The following is a 21,609-nucleotide window of genomic DNA, read 5'->3' as shown; positions in this document are numbered from 1 at the left end:
CTCCGCAGGTGGGCCTGGACCGAGGGCACACCGACCTCTCCCTCTACCAAAGGAAACAAAGGGGGTTGGTACCCCAGACACACCTCAAACGGGGAGAGGCCGGTGGCAGAGGACACTTGGCTGTTATGAGCGTACTCGATCCAGGCCAGGTGTTCACTCCAAGCCGTCGGGTGTGCGGAGGTAGTACACCGAAGGGCTTGCTCCAACTCTTGATTGGCCCGTTCGGCCTGTCCGTTAGTCTGAGGGTGATACCCAGACGAGAGGCTCACGGTGGCCCCCAGTTCCCGGCAGAAACTTCTCCATACCTGCGAGGAGAACTGGGGACCGCGATCCGAAACGATGTCTGTAGGTATCCCATGCAGCCGGACGACATGGTGGACCAGGAGATCCGCCGTCTCCTGGGCTGACGGGAGCTTCGGGAGGGCCACGAAGTGGGCCACCTTGGAGAATCGGTCCACTATCGTGAGAATGGTGGTGTGTCCCCGGGACGGCGGGAGGCCCGTGACAAAATCCAGACCGATGTGGGACCAGGGGCGATGAGGCACAGGAAGTGGCAGTAGGAGTCCCTGTGCCTTCTGGTGGTCCGCCTTGCCCCTGGCGCAGGTGGTGCAGGCCTGGATGTAAGCCCGGACATCAGTCTCCAGGGACGCCCACCAGAAGCGCTGCCGGACCACTGCCACGGTCCTACGCACCCCTGGGTGGCAGGAGAGCTTGGACCCGTGACAGAAGTCCAGGACGGCAGCCCTGGCTTCTGGTGGGACGTATAGTCTGTCTTTCGGTCCAGTTCCGGGATCCGGGCCAGGGCCTCCCGGACGGTCTTCTCCACGTCCCAGGTTAGGGTAGCCATGACAGTGGACTCCGGTAAGATGGGTTCCGGTGGATCCGACAGCTCGGTCTTGACTTTCCGTTCGTGCACCTGGGACAGGGCATCCGATCTCTGGTTTTTGGTCCCGGGGCGGTAGGTGATCCGGAAGTCAAAACGGCCGAAAAACAGTGACCAGCGGGCTTGCCTGGGGTTCAGTCGCTTGGCGGTCCTGATATACTCCAGGTTCCGGTGGTCAGTAAAAACCGTGAAAGGCACTGACGCTCCCTCCAGCAGGTGTCTCCACTCCTCAAGAGCCTCTTTCACCGCAAGGAGCTCTCGATTGCCCACGTCATAGTTCCGCTCTGCTGGGGTCAACCTGCGGGAAAAATAGGCACACGGGTGAAGAACCTTATCGGTCTCTCCGCTCTGGGATAGCACGGCTCCTATCCCTGAGTCAGAGGCGTCCACTTCAACCACAAACTGGCGACTAGGATCGGGCTGCACCAAGACAGGTGCAGTCGAAAAGCGCTATTTCAACTCCCTGAACGCGGCATCGCACCGATCCGACCAGGTGAAGGGAACTTTTGGTGAGGTCAGGGCTGTCAGGGGGCTAACTACCTGACTATACCCCTTAATGAACCTCCTGTAAAAATTTGCGAAGCCGAGGAACTGTTGCAGCTTCCTACGGCTCGTAGGTTGGGGCCAGTCTCTCACCGCTGCAACCTTGGCCGGATCCGGGGCGACGGAGTTGGAGGAGATGATAAACCCCAGGAAGGACAAAGAGGTGCGGTGAAACTCACACTTCTCGCCCTTCACAAACAGCCGGTTCTCCAACAACCGCTGCAGGACCTGACGTACATGCCGTACATGGGTCTCAGGGTCCGGAGAAAAGATGAGTATATCGTCCAGATACACGAAGACGAATCGGTGCAGGAAGTCCCGCAAGACGTCATTAACCAAAGCTTGGAACGTCGCGGGGGCGTTAGTGAGGCCGAACGGCATGACCAGGTACTCAAAATGACCTAACGGGGTGTTGAATGCCGTCTTCCACTCGTCTCCCTTCCGGATCCGAACTAGGTGGTATGCGTTCCTAAGATCCAACTTTGTGAAGATTTTGGCTCCATGCAGGGGGGTGAACACCGAATCCAACAAAGGCAACGGGTATCGGTTGCGAACCGTGATCTCGTTCAGCCCCGGTAATCAATGTATGGACGAAGACCGCCATCTTTTTTGCCCACAAAAAAGAAACCTGCTCCCATCGGAGAGGTGGAGTTACGGATCAGCCCGGCAGCTAAGGAGTCCCGGATGTAGGTCTCCATCGATTCGCGCTCAGGTCGGGAGAGGTTGTACAGCCTGCTGGACGGGAACTCCACGCCTGGCAACAAATCGATGGCACAATCATACGGACGGTGCGGGGGAAGGGTGAGTGCCCGATCCTTGCTAAAAACATCAGCAAGATCGTGGTACTCAACCGGCACCACCGACAGATTGGGGGGAACTTTGACCTGCTCCTTAGCCTGGGAACCGGGAGGAACCGAGGATCCCAAACACACCCGATGGCAGGTCTCGCTCCACTGTACCACCACCCCGGACGGCCAATCAATCCGGGGATTGCGTTTTAGCATCCAGGGGAACCCCAGAATCACACGGGAGGTAGAAGGAGTCACAAAAAACTCAATCTCCTCCCTATGATTCCCTGACACTACCAGAGTTACTGGTAGTGTCCTGTGTGTGATTAAAGGGAGTAGGGTGCCATCTAGTGCTCGCACCTGCAATGGTGAAGGAAGCGCCACCAGAGGGAGCCCTACCTCCCTGGCCCATCTGCTGTCTAGCAGATTCCCTTCTGACCCTGTGTCTACCAGTGCTGGGGCCTGAAGGGTTAAATCCCTGCTAAGGATTGTAACTGGGAGCCGTGTGGAAATGTGTGTGTGTCCCACGTGAATTTCTCCAACCGACTGTCTAACCGTATAACAAGATCGATAAGCCCATCTAATTCCCGCGGTTCATCCTTGGCCACCAGGTGCTCCTTCAGGACCGACGATAGTCCGTTTACGAAGACGGCGCGGAGCGCAGCGTTATTCCAGCCGGACCTCGCAGCCGCGATGCGGAAGTCGACTGCATAAGCGGCTGCGCTCCGGCGTCCCTGTCTCATCGACAGCAGCACAGTTGAAGCGGTCTCTCCCCTGTTAGGGTGATCAAACACTGTTCTGAACTCCCTCACAAACCCAGTGTACGTGTGAAGGAGCTGTGAATTTTGCTCCCAAAGCACCGTAGCCCAAGCGCGTGCCTCTCCCCGAAGCAGAGTGATCACATAAGCTATTTTGCTAGCGTCTGATGCGTACATGACGGGACGTTGTGCGAAGACGAGCGAACACTGCATGAGAAAGTCCACGCACGTCTCCACACAACCTCCGTACAGCTCTGGAGGGCTTATGTATGCTTCAGGGGATGGTGGGAGGGTTGTTGAACCACCACTGGAACATTCATATCCTGCACGGGGTCGACAGGAGGAGGAGCTGCAGCAGCGCCCTGAGCGCTCGCCGCCACTTGCGCGGAGAGAGCCTCCACCCTGCGGTTCAGGAGGATGTTTTGCTCGGTCATTTGATGCAACCGAGCCATAAAGGCGGTGAGAATGTGCTGTAGCTCACCAATCACGCCTCCTGCAGACGCCTGCGCTCCCTGCTCTCCCATTGGTCGTTCAACAGCCGGGTGACGCCCCTCGGAGTCCATGACGCTGGCCGAGATATCCTGTTGGGAAAGTGTAGTGACACGGACCCACAACAGGGGGCGTAAATGAACGGACAATGGAAGGAGTTAAATTAGAACACTTTACTGTTGTGAATGTCACAACAAAACACAGCAGATTACAGAATGTACACAAGTCAATTAATAAAGGTGTCGTGTGGGCAGGCTTGACGATAGGAGACGCCCGTCTGGAGACGAACCGGAACCACACGATTTCCACCGCCACCGAACCCGAGGGATACTGGAGCCGCCAAGTCCCGAAGTCCCCAGGTGGCCACCGTCTCGGCGTGTCGGATCTGGTACTGCTGGCAGAAAGCAAAAACAGTCAAGTGTGGGTGTGCGTGCACCCAGTAACAATTATGGTGGGAATTCCACCTCCACCTCTCACTCAATACGTGTTGCTGCGATCCCTCAGAGGAAAAGAGTGCCGTCCTGCACAGCCTCCACAAATTAAGGGCCGGTACTCCTGCAAACACTCACAATAGATAGATTTTGAAAATTACCACAAAGGCTGAGGATACTACCTCTTGCTGAAGATGATATCTCGGCAATGTGGTGGAGGTGTCTTCCTGCTTTTATTCCAGATGTGGAGTAGATGATCAGTGACAGCTGTCACGGTTAATGGGTGACAGCTGTCACCACGGCTTGTTCCTGGAGGCGGCAGCGCCCTCTCGTGCCTGAAGCCCGCACTTCAGGCAGGGCGCCCTCTGGTGGTGGGCCAGCAGTACCTCCTCTTCTGGCGGCCCACACAACAGATGGTTTGGATGAAGTAACTAATGAAAATAACTCAGACAGAACAATCTGAGAGAAAGAGTCTAACCAAATACCGGCATCACTGAAAGCAGCCAAAGATAACGATACATCTTTGGGATGGTTATGAGTAATTTTTTCTCTAATAGTTAAAATTTTATTAGCAAAGAAAGTCATGAAGTCATTACTAGTTAAACTTAAAGGAATACTCGGCTCAATAGAGCTCTGACTCTTTGTCAGCCTGGCTACAGTGCTGAAAAGAAACCTGGGGTTGTTCTTATTTTCTTCAATTAGTGATGAGTAGTAAGATGTCCTAGCTTTACGGAGGGCTTTTTTATATAGCAACAGACTCTTTTTCCAGGCTAAGTGAAGATCTTCTAAATTAGTGAGACGCCATTTCCTCTCCAACTTACGGGTTATCTGCTTTAAGCTGCGAGTTTGTGAGTTATACCACGGAGTCAGGCACTTCTGATTTAAAGCTCTCTTTTTCAGAGGAGCTACAGCATCTTCAGCAAAAATGTAATCAGTTACTGAATACAAACTACAATAAAATTGGAATACTTTTGGATTACTTACCTAATCTGAATACTTTTGATTTACTTCAAAATCAATTACTGAAAATGATGCACTTCATAGTAAAAATAGGCATAACCACAAATATTAATTTTTTTAGTCTGACAAACAACAAATTAAATTATAAAGTTTGACAAAGTAAGCATTTAAAAATGGATAGTTTGATATTTTGAGAGACTCTGTTTTAATTGATCATTTAATTTATAGATTATCAAGAAAAAAATTGTGTGGTTGTGTCTATTAGTAGATAAGTAGTCAAATTGTATTGTATATTCAGTATCTGATGACATCTCAAAGGAATTCTACCCAACTCTGCCATTTAAGGCCCTTTTCCATTACCAAGATCTACTCGGCTCGGCTCCACTCGGTTTAGTACGACATAGTATTTGAAACAACTATTTGAGCATCCGCACTGGAATCAGCGCCCCCTACAAGTTAAATGTGCCAGTTTGTGTGTCTGTGTGTGTGTGTGTGTGTGTGTGTGTGTGTGTGTGTGTGTGTGTGCGTGCGTATGCTTCCTAATAATAGTGTCTCAAGGCAACATAGTTATTTTGCTTTTGATATAGCAAAGTGTTTCAAATGGCTGTGATGGACAAATGCTGTGAAACATCAGTCATATTGAAAACATTTTGAGTGTTGGTCTGAAGATCAACTGTACCAATGTTTGTGAAGACTGGAAAAAATTTGTGGCCTATGAATATTTTTATTGTTAAACATTTCATAAAATCAAATGTAGCTGATAATTTTGTCAACTGGAAATTGATGCTGTAAAGTGCTTTGAACTCTGCTTGATCCAAGAAATTTCATGGTAACTGACTTTTGAAAATTAGGCATATGATTCAACATTCCATGTGTAAATAAAACTCCAAATTTAACCTACTAGTGGCGCTAAAGCAGTGGAAAAGAATGACAGGACTGTCCCCAATAACTGTACAAAATTTCACACTGCGGGTGTGTATTCTTTCTCAATGTCATAAACGAAATCAGTTCCATGTGGGAAAAGGATAGTTTTAAAAAACAAAATCAGGATGTGTTACTTGATGAACTGGTTGAAGAGGCCTGTTGTGCTGAATATCATTCTAGCAGCTTGGGATTCTTCTGTTTGTGATCGGGCGACAGTGAGCGCATCGTCCATGTGACCTTCTTTATGCAGTATGGCCTAAGGTGTAAACAAAGAACATAAGTACTCCAAATCAGCACAATCTCACAACTTTTTGTAGGCATTATGAGCTGTGGGTGAACCCTGTACTTTACCTTTCTCTTCAGAGGACCCAAGCGGGCTGATTTGGCATCAACAGCAGCATATGTGAGCCAAAGACCCGATGAAACATGTTGTACGAAGCACATAGACTCCCCATACTTAATCTCAGGGATGCCCATGCCATCCACATCCCGTTTCTGGGCCACTTCAATTTTTTCCTGTAATTCAAAAAAGCATGAGCTTATAAATGGGAAAAAAAGGATATATTTTGGAGTTTCAGACACATAACAGGAGTTCTTAAACTGAAATATTTACCCTGCACATTGGTGAAGCGGCGATAGCAGGGTATTATTTTCACTGGTGTGTGTGTGTGTGTGAGAGAGAGAGAGAGAGACCGTGGGCAGGGTTACTAAAAAGCGGCTATTGATCAGAAAATGATTTGTATTAACGACTTCAAAATTAATCCACATAGAAGTCATGTTATGAAGTCGCACATTCCAAAAACACAGTATTGACTCCTATATTTACACGATGTGTAGAGGAGACAGGGTGTATCAGCCCTCTGTTGCCTTTCATTCTATTTTGTAGTACAACCTGATGTTAAGTCACCTTTGAGATTCTGAAGCAGAAGGCCGACATTTTGGAATTTGCTTTCTCTGGGTCCACCAATACCAGTCTCTTCTCTTCATCGAGAAACAGGTATCGGCCTGTTGTTATGTGGCGAATTCGGAAAGACTGGCCCCATTTAATGTGACTTCCACTCCACCTATCAATAAGTACGAAATACCGAAACATGTCATACTGTAAAATCCACAAGTGTGTTAAATACAGGGACATCAAATGACATACTTACCCAATTCGTAGTGGCTCAAGTCTCCATAACGACCGAGCATGGCTGCAAATAGCCCCTCCCTCGTAATGAGCAACTCTGAACCAAACAGAAAGATGTCCATCAATGACTATGTGTACTGTACTTCTTATAATAGACAACCATTTTTCAAAGACTGTCATCATTTCAGATTGAGAATCTAGCAGGAAGGCAACTCTTCATTGGTGACTCAATGGTACAGCAAATGCATAAAAAAAACCACTAGAAAAAACCCCACCATTCACTGGATCAGCCAAGCCAACATCATGGCTTTCTCCTGACTCCCGATGGCAAGACACCAGCACCCATGGGTGCAGAAATGAGCTATGTGTATCTTTTGTACTTACACAGTGTGGATGTTAGACATGAAAATGACAAGTGCATCAGTTTAAAACTAGCAATGACACTTAGGTTGATGTGTGCACTGCTTTGCTTTGGGTGTAAGAAAGGATTATTTATTTCTAAAAGTGATACATTTTAGAACTTTAATATTTGATAGCACATCGCATGCTGTCCCAGAAAATTGTAAAAATCTATAGCCTTTTTCGTGCATTCTAAGGCAATCTGGGAAGCTAAATACTGGCTCCATAGTCATCATTTTTAATACATAATTTTTATTTTAAACACTGGAAATCTTCCAATGCTGCATGTATCAGTGTTGCTCAAACAGCCTTTGTTTATGCAAGATCCTCATATTTTATGACACCTATGGTCAGCACCTCATGGGGGAACTTGCAAATCCCTCAATCCCCAAATGCCATTCCCCTCATCTGTTGCTGTGTATGTACCAAGAAACATAATCACCTGCGCTGATCATCCCCTTGGTCAGCTGCTGGGACTGCAAGACACTCGTCCATGTGACCGTGGAACAACCTGAGCACGTATCCTCCAGTGAGAAACCCTACAGAATGACAGTGACATTGGTGAAGGCCCCTTCACACATAACATAAAGTTGGGTGAATCAGGCTGAATGGGGGAAAGCCAAAAAATTAAAGCTGCAGTCAGGAGGAACAGACGGTCGGACAGCCATGTACGGATGCCATATGTTCTCACAGCGATGGTTTCGTGCAAGATTGTGTGCACGCGCACAAACACACTTTGACCGTGGTGAGAGATGTGAAACCACATCGCGCTGTCACAGCACCGGAAGCAATTAAATGTTGTACAAATGTTCATAAATCGAAGAAAGAACAATGAATGTACCATTTAAATGTAAGACAATCATGTTACTGGTAATGATGTTTAATTGATGCTTGCTGACTTGACGCTGGGACAACATCTGTGCTGGAACTGAGGAAACAAATGGATTTCTTTTTGTCTGTAAATATATTTAATTCCTGTTATAAAGTGCAGAGAATACAAGAATTATCATCCTTCTGTTCCATATACCCCATCACACATACACCGATTGAGACCGAATGGTGTCAGAATGACACATCTGGCCACAACCAGGAAATATTGAGGTGCGGTCTGAAGACCAACAGACAGAGTCTAAGAACATCTACATATTTGGTCCCATTCGCTCAGCTGTCCCAAGTGTGTTGCACATGTTTAAAACACTATTGGTGCCATCAGGATGAGATGCACATCTGACGGCGGTCAATGTGCAGTTTGTGCGTCATCTGATCGCAGTCTATATATTCTGACGGCATCAAAACAGCATCTGAAATGATATGATCACAGTTGACTGAGTTCTGAGATCAATCGGTTACAGCAAAGCCTGCCAACATGTTGTGCCACGTTTTTCCGCCTTCACTGGATCCCGGCCAGGGAGCCCAAAGGAAATCTTGATATGTAGTTACATGTAAGTGGCACTGTGCACGCGTCAGAGGCTTGGTGCAGCGCCCCGCAACGCAGCTGAATGAAATGTCACCAGTGTAATGCATGTATTATTACATGTTCACCTCCTAAATCTGTAGCGGGTACAATGCAGAAATGTTTCCTCAGGCCATCCCAACATAAATACACATGCAACTCATCTCCAGTACCCCGCGTTCCGCAGCACAGACAACTGGTGAAGTCCCTTTCAACCTACTGCCCTCTGTGCTGGCAACTTCGATGATCTGACAAATGCATAATCCACCTCTGGCATAAATAAATACCATGTGAAGTGCCATCCTGCACTGATAATCCAACTGCAATTGTGTTAGGATGCGTATCAAGTAAAATGGCCACACAAAAAAAGAGTAAAAAAAAAAAAAAGACAGAAGAAAACGTTCATTGGCTTCATCTGAAGAATGTTGCGCACATGTGGGAGGTTGGTGCACCGCCAGCACAGTTCACCAGCAGTTAAGGAGTCCAGCCAGTCGAATAAAGTCTTGCAATGCAAGTATGTACTGATCAAACACCTAAAGGCATTTTTCACCGGACCTTACACAAGCATGTGATCACTGACAGCTGTCAGCCTTTTTGTGCGCTCTCTGGGTGGACACCTCCTGTGCTCATGCACGCACATGTGCGCATAGCGGCTCATTCAGTCATTATAAACACACGTGCAGCTGAATGAACATTTCATCTGGCCACACACTCGCATGCTGTTTAGATCCCTTGTTCAATGCATGTATGGTTGCATGTATGGTATGCATGCGCGCACTCCGTCATGTGAGACACACACTCCTGCCAGTGCACCATCCTTTTGATGGGAGGTCAGTTTAGCGCTGGGAATGTGAGGACGAGCGAAGATTTGATTGCGTGGGTGAGGGAGTGAGACACTGGTACGTGTGTAGGACACGTGACAGATTGACAGTCTGTCAGCTAATGTCCACATGACGGATGGACCGTGTAGACGTTGCGATCGCATGTCACATGGCGTGAGGTGCAGGATAGGGTTTTTATTTTTATCTCTGTTGTGGCAGCTGGGCATACTGCTGGCCACGATTCCACCTCCACAGGGACATGCTGTGTATGTAATGATGGGTGTTTGACAGCTCTCAGATCCTGCTCAGCTGTGTCTGGTAACAGTACGCCGACCCTGTCACATGCATCAACTCGCAGTGGGCAGGCAGCACACTGTGCACACCTACACGTCTCATATTACAGCTTTGATGATCATGATGTCTCAAATATATTGTGTAACCCATGGGAGGGAATGACACTGTGTGTGAAATGACGTCCATCATGGACATGACAGCCTGTCCATGTGTGCACGCTGCGCTGGACAGTGATCGCACTGCACTCCAGCCACCGTTCGAGCTGTTGCCACCTCGGACATTGGCCGCACCTCGACAATGTTGGATTGGAGTGGGGGGAGCAAGACACACTCGTATGGCATTCGTGGTGCTCAGGGGTGATGCACGACACACTCGCATGCCATTTGTGGTGCTTGGGGGGGCAGACACATCACACTGACCACCCTCTGAGCTGTCGTCACCTTGACCGCACCTTGACAGTCGTGTCCTGGGCACTACATTTGTGCTGGCCGCGCGAATGGGCCCGCATTGTCTAAGTGCCCAGCAACTGCTGTTGGAAGATTGTGGATGGCACCTCAACTGTGGCTGAGTGTGTGTCGAATGGGCATTTGCCCACCATTCGCCCTCATTCAGTTGCTGGTGTAAAGGCTGGCTCGATCGCGACATTCTGCCAGGGTTTGACATGGCCAATCATTTAGTGCAACCCCTTGAACGTGGTCTGAATGGCCCAACCTGCATACGGCATGCTACATGTATGCTGCAATCATGGTCAGATAGCAGTACGACCTCATCTTGATGCCATTTGATTGGGTTTCAAGCAAGAGCGCGACACGAATGTGGAGTGCATGTGATGTGGTCGAATGGTTGTGCCAACTTTCAAATCTTCTGTTGTGCACCATTTGGCCTCATTTGTGTTATGTGTGAAGAGAGAACAGACACGTTTATGGCTACTTGTAGAATGAAACAACAAGACAGACCTTCAGCTAGCTCACATCCAGACATCACAGGGGTCATCGTCCACAGTGTTTGCATGAAGGATGCATCCACCATCAAATCCCCACTAGCATAGGAGAGATGCTAAAAAAACAAATGCATCTTTGTAATGTTTGTAAGATTAACCAGCAATTGTGAGTCAAGGTGGAAATGAATGTACTAATGTTACCAGGTATCGCTCTGAAGACACACTGACAAGAATGAGGTCATCTCCCACCCTGACCTTCTCGCCTTCTGACCTTTGCTTGGAGGCCGGATGGATGGTCCACCAGCATGCCTCACCTGTGACAAACAGACAGATTCAGAGTGCAGACACCCACCTCAACATCTGTGAGACATAATTTGCTGTGAACCTTGAAAGCAACCTGTTGAGTCCTCCTGCAAGCCAACATCAAACGCCAGTTTGTCTGTCAGTGAGCGTGAAGTAGTCAAACAGCTCAAGTACTGCAGCACAGAAATACAGAAGCAGCAACATGAAATTAGTGTTGTCAATGAAATGCGCTCCAAGCTAAGAGGTGGAGCCCCGCTCTGTGGGCTTAAAACAGACCATAGGACAGAGCAGCAACAGTAACGTATGAACAAGCTCACCATGTTGGAGTGAGTGTGTTTCAGGAGGATGGCATGTCCATACAGCAAGGTTCGGTGACCCCCGCCTTGTGACGACTGGCAGAAAAAAAATGTAAAAAAAAAAAAATAGTTGAGTAACCCTTTAAATTGCTACCTGCAAAGGTTGTCTTGTTACAGTAATAGTGTATAAGGCAGAGATGACAACAACAGAGTAACAGTCCAAAGATGCTGAAGTAAAGCCACAATAAATACAAATTACAAGAAAAAAGAAAATTAATGAACAATATCAAAACTAGAAGCACTCGGAGAGCGCAAACCTCCACCAAGGCCATAGGGTCACTGACATCACATGGAATAACCTTTGGCAAAGAGACTTATTCCACGTCGTTTCACGCATCTACCGTCATGTTTCAGGTTCAGATCTTCAGCAAATGTACGAGTATTTATAAAGAGAAATTGCATGAACTACACAAGTTTTTTATTTTCTAATAACAAGTTTATTCAATGAGGAGAAACAAATGCTAAATTACTGTTGTGTCGTAACTTAATTTTTGTTCAGCCTTTGTGACCTGTCTTGGCCCTATCCTGCAATGATAAAGAATCCTTAAAAAAATTACTGGATCCGGATTGTGTTCCGGATCATTACCAAAATTTAATGACTTCTAAGTTAGGCCAAGATACACCCCTGGTAAAATTTTCATTGAAATCCGTTGAGGATTTTTTGAGTAATCCTGCTAAAAAACCCAACCAACCAACCAACCAACCAACAAACAAACGGATGCGGCCAAAAATCTAACCTCCTTGGCAGAAGTATTTAAGTTGTATTTTACCATTAACTACAGTTTTGATGGTAAAAATTCAACATAAATTATACACATAAAAATGGTATTTTAAATTATTTAAATCATTTTACTGTCATTTCCAGTTTCCTTTTTTCCTTTTATTATTTTATCTGTATTATAAGAGCCAAGTGGCCACTGTGTGCATGCATGTATGTGTATGGCTTCAATCACAGAGAAACTGGGGACAGCTGACATTTGCCGTTTGGCAGGCTTATGTATTTTGGGCCAAGGATGAATGCTGCGAAAATAGAAAGTTGATAGGAATAATATTTTTGGAGAAATTAGGGATATTAGCTAACAACAGTGAACAATGGTTGTTGTGCTTCAATGCACCATGGGAGTTCAGAGTTTTGGGGTTTTAAATGTTATTGTGGTTCATGTTTAACAGTGTTGTTAATGTTACTAATTTATTGTGTTTTTGTAGTTCAAATGGTTTAGTTAGTTTAATTAAGTGCATACATGTCAACCCTTTTGAGGGTCCACTTGTATAATCAAGTGAGAAAATCCATAAAATCAACACAAAATCCTTATGTTGCTCTGAGGCAACATGCGTTAACCACAAGCTACTGTGCTTATTACTCTATAAGATACAGACAGATATCAGGGGTGGTGGCCAAGTGTTTAGTGCATTTGGTTTCAGTAACAAAGGTTCCTGGTTTGAACCTCACCCCTGCCACATTTCACTGTGTAATGTGACGTTGCAGCAGGAAGGGCATCTGGTGTACAGCTTGTGGCAAATCAACATGCAGACCCTCCTTGCATCTGCTTTGGTGACCCTGAGTGAAATCATGGGAGCAGCCAAAGGGACTTAATATATTTGTAAATTTTCCAAAAAAAAAAAAAAAGAAAAAGAAAAAAGGTGTAATATCAGCATGGCCATGCCAATTCAACATGAAAAACATCATCCAAATTACAGATTATTTTTTTAATTACAGGTTTAAACTGTAAAATTTACATAAATATGTATGTGCAAACCATATATACTCGAATACATACTTACATATTCATTGTAATTTTGACAGAATTCCCCTGGCAACCACAGCTGCCAGAATTTTTCTGTAAAAACAACTAGATTTTTTTAGTGTAAAAGCTGAATTTTATTTCTTGTAAACCAAAACAACCCATTACCCACATCATGTTTGTCTGCTTATCTTTTATTTAAAACAGAAAAAGTCACAGACAAGTACAAGAGTGTACAGTTTAAAACTGTTCATATTTTAATCTCGAATGAACGAACTGAAGAAAGAGTGAAAATCATTGAATTATCTTGACAGTGGTGCGATCATAAACGTCTTACAGCGTGTTTTTTATGTTGGACACCATTTCTGTGTCTGTGCGTGTAATCGACGTGAAGACACACATGCATTAAACGTCGTCAAAAGATTATGAAAGTTATTTTTTAATGTCATGTATTGAACAACCAACATGCTGTTATTTTTGTCTAGGAGCAGCTGCAGAACGTCTGTAAGCACTGCAATGAGTGAGTGCGCGCTCCGGCAGACCAGTCTAGAAGTTACGGTAATGCGAAAACAAGCATCCGGTTTCGCAATCCTTTGTTTAGAACAATGTGTTTGTGTATTTTTGTGACAATCATTTGACAATGTTTAAGAAAAACAACAATAAAATACATTTTCAACAGAAAACCCTGAATATCTGTAAGACTTTATTTGTACAGCCGTATGACTCTGAAACTTGGAAAAATCCATATAATTTACGGACAATCCATAAAGGTTGACATGTCTGTAAGTGCCATGTTCCCGTTACCATGAGTGACAGGTGTACTGCGTTTGATGTCTGTGGGTGTGTAAAAATAAGAGCACCCGTGTCATGCCCCGCCATGATCTAAGCTTCTATTGTTCATCTCCATCTGCCCCAGCTTTGTTTTATTAGTTGTTATTTTCATGATGTGATTATTCTCGGTTCTATTTTGCTTTGTCATTTTGTTTCTTTGTTACTTTTATTCTTTGGCTGTATGTTCAGTTCGGTTCGAGTTTGCTCTAGCTGGTTTGTGTTCACATTATGGATCATTTAGTTATCATTTGTTTATTTTTGCTGTTTTCATTTCTGTAATTTTTCTGCTGTACTTTAATATTGGGTTTTGCTTTCTGTTTATCATCTAGTCTTTGCTTGGTTACCTTTATTGTATTCTGTCATTAGTCAGTTCCAGTTTAGTTTTATCTTTTGTCCTTATTATCTCTTGGTTCTCTTTTAGTTCTCATGTCTCTTGTTCTGTTCAAGTTCCTATTTATCATTGCATTTTATTCTGCCCTCGGTTTCTGTTGTTCTGTTTTTTCCTCATTGCCATTTGTTTGTCTCACTCCACATCCTGTACGTTCCATTTTGTCTTCATCCCTCTCATATCTGATCGTTCTCACTTCACATCACTGCACCTGCCCCATGTCTGTCTCTTACCTTGTTTATGTCTGCTTTGTGTTTTCATTCACTCCCACTCTTGCACCAGCTCACGTCTTTGTGTATTACATCACTTCAGTTTGTGCACTCCCCTCCTCACAATCTTGCCTGTGCATTATCTTTGTTCACTAGTCACACCCCCTTTCTAGATCTTTCCTCACATGAAGGCCACCTGTTCCTCATCTCACATCCTAATTAGTCCACATGCATTTAAACCTCACAGTCCTTCACTTCCCTGCCAGATTGTTGTCTTTGTACACTTTCCAGCGCCTTCCACAGTCCTGAGTTTTGCTACGCATCAACTACGCCTCTTGCGTCTCCCTGGACGTCCGTACTTGCTCGTGCCACAGAACCCCGCCTGTCCATGAATGCGTCTCAGCCTGACCCTGCTTGTACCTCTGCCTCGCTGACTGATTACATGTGTACCATACCGGAGCCTGGAATAAAGACCATGATTTCCTCCACACCTAAGCCTAGCCTGGGAGTCTGTATTGCAGGTCCAGCCATTCCTGGCGCCGGGCTGCCGCCCGTTCTGACAACCTGCTTGTGGCAGAATGCAGAAAAGACAAAAAGCTCTGGCTCAGCATCTGAGTACAAGCATGCATGCGTGCATGTGTATAACTTCTATCACGGAGAAACTGGGGAGAGCTGACATTTGCCGTTTGGTATGCTTATGTAATTTGGGTCAAGAATGAACACCACCAAAACAGAACATTGATATGACTAATACCTTTGGAGAAACTATGGATATTAGCTAACATCACTGAATATTGGACATTGATAATTACATTCTGGACTCACATGCCATTCCAGCAGGGGGCAGTAAATCATCTATATATTAAAAGCTTGCGTGTGCATGTGATTTTATATAGTAAGTTCAATGTAAGTACATAATATAATTGTAAATAAACTTAAAAATACATGGATAACATAAGAAAGGGAAAACACTTATTTCCATTGTGGTCCATTTAAAAATTAAATGACAAAATACAGTTGAACCCTGTTAACTCACATATGCGTAACTTGCATTTCGACTTTACTCGTGGTAGATTTGTGGACCCTGAAACTCTAGACTATTATATGTTTTTGGTTAGCCTAATTAACTCAATTGATTTTGTGGACCCCAACTTGTGCAAATTTACGAGGTTCACCTGTAGAAGTAATAATAAAATATAAATAATAATAATAATAATAAATATAATAACTATTATTATTATTATACTACAATATAATAATAATTATAATAATACTACAGTGTAGTCCAAATAAACAAATAACAACACATTATACTGTAGTCACTACAGTATAACGTGTCAAGTATTACTGCATATAATGGCAATATAATAATACAAGGGTTGGCTGAAAAGATCTGTCTCCTTCACGATTATTTCAATAACAAGCAAAATACTCACATGAACTGCATATCTGCTTTAGGCTTGGAATGACTCTCTATCAGGCGGTGTCATTACTTTTCCACATAGTCACCTTACCTTTCCACACCAAAGGCAAATTTTTGCATCCCGCTGGTGAAGAAATCATGTGTCTTCTCTTAGGACCACTGATGCACATTTGCTTGATCCTCTGCATCATTAGTGTAACGGTGTCCCTTCAGGCATTCTTTCAGCCTGGGAAGAAGGAAAAAATTTGGGGGCCTAACATCTGGACTGTACAGTGGGTGTGGTAAGATTTGAGCCATCGCACCATCACTCTGAAGAATTACATCTTTTCCAGGACGAACCTGCTTCGAGTGTGGGTACAGCTTTTGCAAAGTGTCCACATATTGGTTGGAGTTGACAGAGCTGCCTTGTTCCAAAAATTATGTGAGGACTTCACCATCAGACATGTACTTGAAGCTGTGCATCTGTGGCTGTTATATGGCGTTTGCTACGGGTCTGGTCATAGAGCTTTGTGGTGGGTGAATTCTGCCCCGTCAAACTCCTTGCCTATTACTGTGCTGCCTTGGTGTTTGCTCTGCTCTGCTCCCACTCTCTTTGTTTCTCCAGGTACTGCATCACAGAGCTGATTTTCTTCACCTGTCTTCAATCAACTCACCTGTTTATAAGCCCTGGTTCAGCCTCTCCACCTTCACCAGAAACTCAGTAATCGTTTGTGGTACCTGGCCTCTCTTAGAAAGCTAGCGCTCACATGTTCTTGTCTAGTTTTTGTGACCAGTCTCTTGTTTCTCTGTTTCTCAGTGTTTCAGTTACCTGTCAGCTCCGTGGGTGATCACCTGGTTCCGATCTCCTCCCACTACACCTGTTCAGGTCCAGTACGTGTCTCCTGCCTCCTGTGTCTTCGGCAACATTCCAAATTCTTTTGTATAATCATTCCAATAAAAATGCCAAAACTTTTCATCACAGCTCCCTGCTTTTTGGGTCCTACGTTGGTTTGATCGGCTCAACCGTAACAGCCCACCTCCTGACTGTAGTGACAGCCATAGGCATGGCCATAGACAACACTCATCCACTGATGAATATCCATGAGTGCACAATCATCTCCACAGTATATTGTTTCATTGTCCATGATACGTCACCATTTTCTAACAACTACTGCACACGTATTCTGCACATGCTTGATATTGCAAGCAAAAAACTGTCTAGTGTAGCAATAGTCAATAAGGATTATTCTCGTACCCATTTCACTTCAATATCTTGCTTGTTACTGAAATAATCACATTTAAGGCAGAACTTTTCAGTCGACCCACGTCGTAATAAGTATTTAGCATGACCTGAAAGATTTTTCACTGTAGGATCTTCTGAGATACTGCTCTCAATCATGAAGTGAGGTTGTGAAAAGTTGGTACGGTGCAACAATAGCAGGAACTCTCTGACAGAAGCAAAGGGAAAAATGGATAATTTCACACAACATGGGAAGGATGAAGAAACATACCCATTTGTCCAAGTCCACGGCCTATAATCAGCGACACACAGAGGGGCATGTGGTGTGGAGAGAAAACAACAGAAATGAGGTTCAGTTGATCAGTGAAAAGCTAAAAGGAGAAATTCACCACTCGCATGCTTCTTACAAATTATTATTTAAAATGTAATTGATTCATAATTCATAATAATTCATAATTCATTCATGTCAAACTTAAAGGCAATAACATTTCACCAAAAATTATATAACAGGAGCACAGTTTACTGCCAAAGTAGTTGAAGGACACACCTAAAAATAGAACATCTCTATTAATTAATTAACATGATGAAGTCGATAAGAGGTTCTAAGTGTCAATTTCAATACATTTTTAACTTGTTGCCCAGCCCCAACTTTGGTGATGTTTAAAATCATGCCAGTTCATGTCTGGGTGAAAACCAGACGCCCGGTCCACGCCCACCTTTCAAGAGCAGCCAGTTGATGTTTTCTAGTTGCTACCATCCTCAGCACTGAGGCACCTGTGCGATGGAACATCCCCACAGAAATGTGCCACATAGCCATAATGTTCAAGCTAATCGATGTTGACAGCACACAGCGCAGCCAGGTGGAAGGGACTTGACCAGCTGTCTGCGCCATGCTGTGGAACGCCAGATATTGGAGGTGAGTTACATGTTTATTTATGTCATCATGTGCTGGGCAAACATTTCTGCATCATACCTGCTACAGACTTAGGGGGTGTACGCGTAATAACACGTGCGTCACAGCGATGACATCCTGTTCAGCTGCGTTGCTGGGCGCTGCACCATGCCTCTGATGTGCGCACAGTGCCACATACATGTTATTACATAGCAATATTTCCATTGCCCTCCCTGGCCAGGGTCCAGAGGAGGTGGACAAACGTGGCACAGTATGTCGGCAGACTTTGCTGTGATCGATCAATCTCAGAGCTCAATCAACCACAATCAGATCGTTTCAGATCCTATTTATGCCGCCATCAGAATATGTAAATTGCGGTAAGATGGTCATCAGATTACATATGGATCGCTGTCGGATAGGTGTCCCATCTCGATGGCGCCCAGAGAATTATGAACATGTGCATCACACTCGGGGCCACCAGCCAATTTTGACCAACTGTGTCGACTTCCGCAGATGGCTGTCAGAAGGTTTTGGAACTGAAATCCGACACCTTTCGGATGTGCGCCAATTCATAACTCCAACGTGATTCCGGCTGTGTGACGGGTGTATAAAAGTTAGATATTGGACAGTATGGCCCCTTTTAAATAGTCTTTTAAAACAAACAGAGCTCATTCCACAGTGTTTTGTGCTTTACCTCATCCACTGAAGAGTTGGAAAGCATCTCCTGTAGTGCCCGTACAGAAAGGGACTGTTCCAAAATGAAACAGCAAATGGCCAAGTCTGGAGGGACATTCTAAAAAATGCAGCATATCCAACAAACAGGATTGTTAAATAAATAACTAAATAAATGTCAGATAAGATTCCACAGTAATCAGAGATGAAGCACATTTCACTACCTGAGCATTGGAGGTGGTCTCGAGGAAACACAGACGATTCCCAAAGCCTTCACAGGACAGACACAGCTTGATCTGCTCCTTAAGAATGGAGGCAGTGCACTGTAACACCACATGATCATCCTACAAAAACAAAGTGCAGTTTGTTAGTTACAAAAGCATTCAAAAGGAAATACATTATAAAATTATGTACTAGTCCTAAAACTTTTAAACACTTGAAAATTTACTAAATTACAGTCTACTGGACCAATACATGTTATAACACTGGTTGTGAAAATTCAATAGTTTACATCATTTGGCAATGAAAAATGACCAACTTCATCATTACTTTACAAGGCAATAGCAGCCATGACTCTTGGGTACACGTCAGACACTCATGGCCCATGAGTATCTGACATACACTCATGGCCCATGAGTATCTGACATACACTCATGGCCCATGAGTATCTGACATGTGACTCCAAATTTTGGGGTCAGCCTTCATTGGCACACCACGTTTGGTAGAAATCAGTAAAAGGATCTGGAAGGTGAAGGTCAACAAACACATGACCTCAGCGCCAATGATTGACCTTTGGTAAATGTGACCTTGCTTGGGGAATTCCATCCTCCATATCTGTGCCACATTTGATGCACAGTAAAATGTTATTTAAATGTTGATCTTTCACCCCAAATGACCTTGACCCCCAATGACTGATCTTTGATAAATATGATGTTCCTGGGGTAATTCCTGAACCCCCCTATATACACTCAACAAAAATATAAACGCAACACTTTTGGTTTTGCTCCCATTTTGTATGAGATGAACTCAAAGATCTAAAACTTTTTCCACATACACAATATCAACATTTCCCTCAAATATTGTTCACAAACCAGTCTAAATCTGTGATAGTGAGCACTTCTCCTTTGCTGAGATAATCCATCCCACCTCACAGGTGTGCCATATCAAGATGCTGATTAGACACCATGATTAGTGTACAGGTGTGTCTTAGACTGCCCACAATAAAAGGCCACTCTGAAAGGTGCAGTTTTATCACACAGCACAATGCCACAGATGTCGCAAGATTTGAGGGAGCGTGCAATTGGCATGCTGACAGCAGGAATGTCAATCAGAGCTGTTGCTCGTGTATTGAATGTTCATTTCTCTACCATAAGCCGTCTCCAAAGGCGTTTCAGAGAATTTGGCAGTACATCCCACCAGCCTCACAACCACAGACCACGTGTAACCACACCAGCCCAGGACCTCCACATCCAGCATGTTTACCTCCAACATCGTCTGAGACCAGCCACTCGGACAACTGCTGAAACAATCGGTTTGCATAACCAAAGAATTTCTGCACAAACTGTCAGAAACCGTCTCAGGGAAGCTCATCTGCATGCTCGTCGTCCTCATCGGGGTCTCAACCTGACTCCAGTTCGTAGTCATAACTGACTTCAGTGGGCAAATGCTCACATTCGCTGGCATTTGGCACGTTGGAGAGGTGTTCTCTTCACGGATGAATCCTGGTTCACACTGTTCAGGGCAGATGGCAGACAGCGTGTGTGGCATTGTGTGGGTGAGCAGTTTTCTGATGTCAATGTTGTGGATCGAGTGGCCCATGGTGGCGGTGGGGTTATGGTATGGGCAGGCGTCTCTTATGGATGAAGAACACAGGTGCATTTTATTGATGGCATTTTGAATGCACAGAGATACCGTGACGAGATCCTGAAGCCCATTGTTGTGCCATACATCCAAGAACATCACCTCATGTTGCAGCAGGATAATGCACGGCCCCATGTTGCAAGGATCTGTACACAATTCTTGGAAGCTGAAAATGTCCCAGTTCTTGCATGGCCGGCATACTCACCGGACATGTCACCCATTGAGCATGTTTGGGATGCTCTGGACCGGTGTATACGACAGCGTGTACCACTTCCTGCCAATATCCAGCAACTTCGCACAGCCATTGAAGAGGAGTGGACCAACATTCCACAGGCCACAATTGACAACCTGATCAACTCTATGCGAAGGAGATGTGTTGCACTGCATGAGGCAAATGGTGATCACACCAGATACTGACTGGTATCCCCCCCCAATAAAACAAAACTGCACCTTTCAGAGTGGCCTTTTATTGTGGACAGTCTAAGGCACACCTGTGCACTAATCATGGTGTCTAATCAGCATCTTGATATGGCACACCTGTGAGGTGGGATGGATTATCTCAGCAAAGGAGAAGTGCTCACTATCACAGATTTAGACTGGTTTGTGAACAATATTTGAGGGAAATGGTGATATTGTGTATGTGGAAAAAGTTTTAGATCTTTGAGTTCATATCATACAAAATGGAAGCAAAACCAAAAGTGTTGCGTTTATATTTTTGTTGAGTGTATATATGTGTGTGTGTGTGTGTGTGTGTGTGTGTGTGTGTGTGTGTGTGTGTGTGTGTGTGTGTGTGTGTGTGTGTGTGTGTGTGTGTGTGTGTGTGTGTACTTTAGTGGACAACAGAGTGAAAAATCATAATTTTGACCTTTGACTCCAATGACCTGACTTTTCCGAAAACAAAC

General features: G+C 44.8%; 1 protein-coding gene across 1 annotated transcript in view; it reads right to left on the bottom strand.

Moving 5' to 3' along the window:
* Nucleotides 1–21,609, bottom strand: part of LOC117517961 (ryanodine receptor 1-like) — a 200,213-nt gene that overhangs the window by 168,284 nt on the left and 10,320 nt on the right. The window contains exons 2-13 of the mRNA XM_034179082.1: nucleotides 19,072–19,191; nucleotides 18,870–18,968; nucleotides 17,555–17,575; nucleotides 11,433–11,507; nucleotides 11,210–11,288; nucleotides 11,014–11,126; nucleotides 10,829–10,928; nucleotides 7,747–7,843; nucleotides 6,928–7,002; nucleotides 6,684–6,840; nucleotides 6,128–6,292; nucleotides 5,911–6,032 (exon numbers count right to left, since the gene is read on the bottom strand). Of these exons, the coding sequence (XP_034034973.1) occupies nucleotides 5,911–6,032; nucleotides 6,128–6,292; nucleotides 6,684–6,840; nucleotides 6,928–7,002; nucleotides 7,747–7,843; nucleotides 10,829–10,928; nucleotides 11,014–11,126; nucleotides 11,210–11,288; nucleotides 11,433–11,507; nucleotides 17,555–17,575; nucleotides 18,870–18,968; nucleotides 19,072–19,191 (1,223 nt within the window). The remainder of the gene's footprint in view (nucleotides 1–5,910; nucleotides 6,033–6,127; nucleotides 6,293–6,683; nucleotides 6,841–6,927; nucleotides 7,003–7,746; nucleotides 7,844–10,828; nucleotides 10,929–11,013; nucleotides 11,127–11,209; nucleotides 11,289–11,432; nucleotides 11,508–17,554; nucleotides 17,576–18,869; nucleotides 18,969–19,071; nucleotides 19,192–21,609) is intronic.

This window comes from Thalassophryne amazonica, chromosome 9, assembly GCF_902500255.1.
Source record: "Thalassophryne amazonica chromosome 9, fThaAma1.1, whole genome shotgun sequence".
Classification (NCBI taxonomy): Eukaryota; Metazoa; Chordata; class Actinopteri; order Batrachoidiformes; family Batrachoididae; genus Thalassophryne; species Thalassophryne amazonica.
The sequence above is the reverse complement of the archived record's forward strand: the minus strand, read 5'-3'. Positions and strand labels throughout refer to the sequence as shown.